Here is a 5,312-nt window from a genome sequence, read left to right on the forward strand (position 1 = left end):
TATATATATATATATGTGTGTGTGTGTGTGTGTGTGTGTGTGTGTGTGTGTGGTACTTTGTACAACTACAAGCAAATGCTTGCTGTTCCAACATTGTGAAGGCATACTGTACACTGGAATCGATAAGCTGAAATGGCCGGGAGGTAAAGTCCTACAAATGCCGTAACGCTGTAACCATGGATGGCAGGGATGGTTAGATGAGTAGATGAAAGACATCACACTATTGAACAGAAAGCGAAGCAGAGCAGAGAGGCCCTAATTCATCAAAGATCAATCTAATGATTCTGGTCTTTCTTCTTGTCATCAGTCTGCTGCAAAATTGCCTCATTTGTCTACATAAGACCCTCCGCCATGCCTCATTTCAGGGAGGTGAAAAGGATCAGACACAATGATGGAAATTACATATTATAAGAATTTGAAGAGATGGGTTAAAAAAGGCAGAACTCCAAAGTTTCAAGTTTGATAAAACATCTTTGTCACATCATTACTGAAGTTAACATTTCTAAACTGACTGAAGTGCATCAGCTGGTTTTGTTTTCTGAAACAAACCACACATTATCAGTCAAAACGTGAAAAATACTCTTAAGGATAACCTAATGCAACTTTTGAAGGACGAATGGAACAGAAAAAAAAAAACAGAAACCTGAGAAGAACAATCAGCACAGAGCTGAGTGGTCTGTGATTGTAGTGATCAACACACTTCATAGCAAAGGCAGTAATTACATCACAAGTCACACTTCACCATGATGGAGGCAGTTTTGTCAAAATAAACTAGAGTATAAAGACTAAACTTCAGAAAAACAGGGCTCTCTAGGCCTGTTAACCACTCAGAAGTCAGGATTGGTGCTTGACATGTACATGTGTACAGCCTCTTTGTCAGGGGAAAACAAGTCTTTGTTTTTAAGGCGGTAGTGTATTACATTTTTAGTATTGTTTTGGCTCAAGCAGAAACCTTTAGTGAAAGAGCAGAAGAAAGGCAAGCCCTACTTGCTCAGTCAAAATTTTTCCTTATTTGTCTGTGTGTTATAGAAACCATTCTCGATATTTATGTGAAAACACTGAAGCCGAGGACAGCAGGTGAAATCTCAACTACAAATAATGCACATTCCTGCTTCAGGGGTTTGAATCTATGTGGAAAAAGTGCTGAAATATGATTGCTCCTGCTATGACCTACCAAAGTTCATTGTCTTATCTTTGATCACCAATGGAGGCGCCAACTGAGAGGCAACATTATGACCTGGCAGGTAATATGATGACAGAGAAGCCTAATGGGGAAAGTGAGAAGGAGAAAGAAGAAACTCTTGATGCATTTATCTCTGCGGTAGAACATAACGGTAAAAAAGAAAAAAGGAGACACAATGGTAAAAGTAAAAGGTCTAAACTCATCAACAGTCAACAATGGTGAATCAAGCCCACATTCAACCAATAATAATTGAGCGATCCTTTTGAAGTGGAACCTTCTTCACCACAGGGAGGAACTCTGAAGTCGTTCAGGGATCAAACAATGAGGGGCCATTTGAATACGGGCCTTTGCTCACTGAACTCTTCTCAAATTGATTTTCTTGTGAGCATCAGCCTCTATAGTGACAATCAAACTCCCCATTGATCCAGCTAGAGTCCATTACACCATAAGCTGACTGAAAGGAAGTCGAATGCAAGTTTGTATATGTCGGCCTTGTCTGTAGTTTGCATAAGGTAAGAATATTTATTGTTTGTTCTGAAGAGCTCTCTTGCTGAAGGATCTCACATATTTACAAGAGAGGAAAAGTTTAGCATTTCAAAGATCGTTTTGCTTGGTGATTATAAAACATTTGGGGATACATTTTTTTCACAACCTATTAGAAGACAATTGTTTTTAGGATAAATTTATTCCTGCTTGAGTTGATGCTACATGGGTGATTCATTTTGTTGTTTACTTTAAACACTTAACATAGAACATTAAAAAACATTTCCAGACAAAAATTCAAGTTTTCAAATTGTATACAATTTTTTGGATGATCATAACAAAGGTGGTGAAAGAATGCAAAGTGCAGAATGAAAATAAACGTTTGTTACTCCCAAACTCTTAGTTGTTGTTAAAGGCTCTATTATGTTTAGTTGAACAGAAGCTGCATGAGTTGTACGTAGGTGTCTACACGTGACAGTTTCCTGGGTGTGTGTGCGTCCTTGCTTAGGCTGAGCTAAAGCTGTGCCTGTTTAAAGCAGTGTAATCTCAGAAGAGCAGTGGTGTGGAACCCCGTCAAAGTGTGTAGGAGGGAAAATAACTTAAAATAAAAAAAGAAAGAAAGGTGGCTGGAAAGACTGTCACACATAAAGGCAGCAACATGAAGAAAAAGCTGCCCCCCTTACATTACTGTAGGAAATACTAGCTATTTTGAGCTGCCACTCATGAGCACAAAGTGTTGTATATTGTGTAGCTTTGATTTGAATTCATGAACATATGCAGCTAATAGTGTGTTCCAAACGCATACCGATTAATATCATCATGCAAACTTTCTCTGCAAAAACAAAGATGGGTCTACATTTATGTGTGCCTTAATAAAGGCGAAGTTAAGCTGATGAGTGTGGCATGTTGTGTGCTGCTGTACATGTTGAACTTCCAATTAGAGAGCACAACATTGGTGTATTAAGGACCCATAGTGCCAATAAAGCTTCACAGTAAAATGCAAATACTCCTCGCACAGAAACCCTTCCCATGCCAACAGAGCACACACATCTACTATTAAATAGAAATAGATTTGCTGTCAGGTGCAAATATTTACAAAGGAACAGAACATCCCTCAGACAGACATACAGCAACAGAGAGATATATATAAAGGCACAGCTGGAAGAGATGGAGTCTAAAGCACTAAGGGTTGTACACTGGTATTTTCACATAAACACGGCTGCAACTGTGTACACAAGTTATCATATTAACCCTTACATTAACAATGCAAAAACAGTTAAAGAACTGACTTGGATTTGGTTTAAATACTCAAGACTCCACTCAATCTCTAGGTCTAGGACTTGAGTCTTTATTTCATGTAGTCAGGGTAAACGTGAGTGTAGGTGTAGATCATTTGAGTGATCAAATAAACTTTGTCAGCTTTCAGCTAAAAATGCCTGATTGCCATGGTTACCTTACACACACACAACACTTGGCTTCTTAGCAATATTTCTCAACATTACATTCCAGAAAAAGAAAAGCTAAAGGCAGCTTCCAAATTCTTCTAGTTTTATTGAATGTTTTCACTAAGCAAAGCTTTATAGTAAGTAAATCGCAAACTTGCCCCTCTGAAAGAGATGTGCACATTTTTCTGTTAGAGGTTTCTCAGGTAGGAAACTATTGAAGTTTTTTTTTTTACATTTTATTCATGTTAGCTGTAGCTGTGTAATAATGGTCACAAAATTATCTTGCAAAATTAAATAAAATGAGAAATATTGAATTATTATAACAGCATAATCATCATACCAGCATAAATGTTGCGTCTCTGAAATATATCACAGATATGTACTAAGGCCACATAATCAATCCAAGTGTTGCTCAATTGCAGCAGCAATGGTTCAGTAAAAACATTACCTTATCACATACTATCCTATTCAGATGGTCTGTCTGCAAGAATGGTGATCTACTCACCACACGATACAGAATGCTTGAAGTGTCTATGACTGACATACTCCTCCTGACTATCCAATTTATTCCCTAACAATTATTTGACCACTTTGCTGTACCCGTATGCTGTAGGCAGGACAGTAGACTTTAATCTCCACATCAGTAAGAATGAAAGAAATCTATATGACATCAAGGCAAGTTTAATGTACTCCAGCCAGGCACAGCAAACACTGATTTTTTTAAAATTCATTATTGCTGCATAAAGAACCCTGAGCAGAGGTCTTTTTATACACAGTGGATCTAGATTGTGGATTCGGGTCAGAGCCATGTGTTTCTTTCAAACATTCATCTTCTTGGCTGAAACCAATGACAAAAGAGTGGGAATATGTTTATCAACTGTTAAAAGCATACGGTGGTTCCTTCATGAACTCAAGTGTTTCTTTTGAAATTGGCGTTTTAAACTTTTTTTCTCTGTTTCTACTCCGGTGACCTCTTCTTGGTTTTGTCGTGGCACATCACACAGTTTTCCCTCTGCATATTACCAGGTTCTGAACTTTTTCTCTTAAAGGTTAAATTCTCACAAAGAGTTGCTACCCTTACCTTTATTCTGTCTGCTTGCCAGATGATAGGACTTGGATCTATAATATATGTATGTTTGAGTGTAGATATTGTCCAGATCTTGTCTCCAAGTATCTGGGCTCAAAGACTGAAGAAGCTGCTCTATAGTGTCAAAGGCAGCTATGGTTCTATCCAAGTCCTCCAGCGTCTGAGGAACCTCTGTGGCCGGCATCTCGTTTGCACTCATGTCCTGCAACACATACAGGAGGAAAGGTTGCGTGGGTATTTTTTTGGACAAAGTGTTAGCAAAGAAATACCCACAGAAGGCAGTGAAACTCTCATGCAGACTGGGACTATTCACTCTGAGACATTAGCAGTCATGTTTCGAAGGACTAAGGTAAGTAATGAGATGATTTATAAAGGTTATATGGGAGAGTTGGCCTGATTAAAGATGACAATAAAACAGAAGTACTCCACTGGGACTTAACATTTGTTAATATTTACTGTAAGAGCTTAAATTAGGTGGCCTTGTGGGTATAAATCAATCACACTACCTTATGCCTTCCTCCAATTTTTTTTTTTTTTTTTTTACAAAATGTGAAATAGATTAGCCCAACTCAATATAATGCTATAAAGGGAATTTTAAAAGCCACTATATCAAGATGTGGTACTTTATGAATGTGAGGCTAACACCTGAAAAATGTCCGCCTTTGCATAATCAATTTAAAAGGACAAATAGCTGTAATGGATAGATCACATTTTACATCTGCTCCTTAGCTGGCAGCAGCTACATAAATTGACTTAGGAGGAGATGTTTTATACATTTATCAGGTTTTATAAATCAGGATATTTAAAAATGTAATTATTTAACTTTCACTGGTTATTGTTAGCATCTACTTATTTATCTAATAAACATCTGAATGCTTTAGTAAATACAAAATAATGAAGAAGTGAAAGCATGCAGCTAGTTTTTGCCAATCCATTGCATGTAATTTACTGAATATCAACAAGTGTTCCCACCTCTGTAAAATAAGGAATTTTATCAGTTTGCTGATCTGGAAAATTAAGGTCTGACTTAATAGGATGCTAAGAAGGACATACATTACCACTGATCTTGAAGAAGTAGTAGCTTTCATCAATACACACACACACACACACACAC

At 37.5% G+C, this 5,312-nt stretch overlaps 1 protein-coding gene across 2 annotated transcripts in view; it reads right to left on the reverse strand.

Moving 5' to 3' along the window:
• pdgfd (platelet derived growth factor d) overlaps positions 1–5,312 on the reverse strand; it is a 64,163-nt gene that overhangs the window by 6,235 nt on the left and 52,616 nt on the right. For both annotated transcript variants that reach the window (XM_017308088.1, XM_008425506.1), the window contains one exon: positions 4,193–4,400. In XM_017308088.1, the coding sequence (XP_017163577.1) occupies positions 4,193–4,400 (208 nt within the window). The remainder of the gene's footprint in view (positions 1–4,192; positions 4,401–5,312) is intronic.

This window comes from Poecilia reticulata, linkage group LG13 (genome assembly GCF_000633615.1).
Source record: "Poecilia reticulata strain Guanapo linkage group LG13, Guppy_female_1.0+MT, whole genome shotgun sequence".
Taxonomy (NCBI): Eukaryota; Metazoa; Chordata; class Actinopteri; order Cyprinodontiformes; family Poeciliidae; genus Poecilia; species Poecilia reticulata.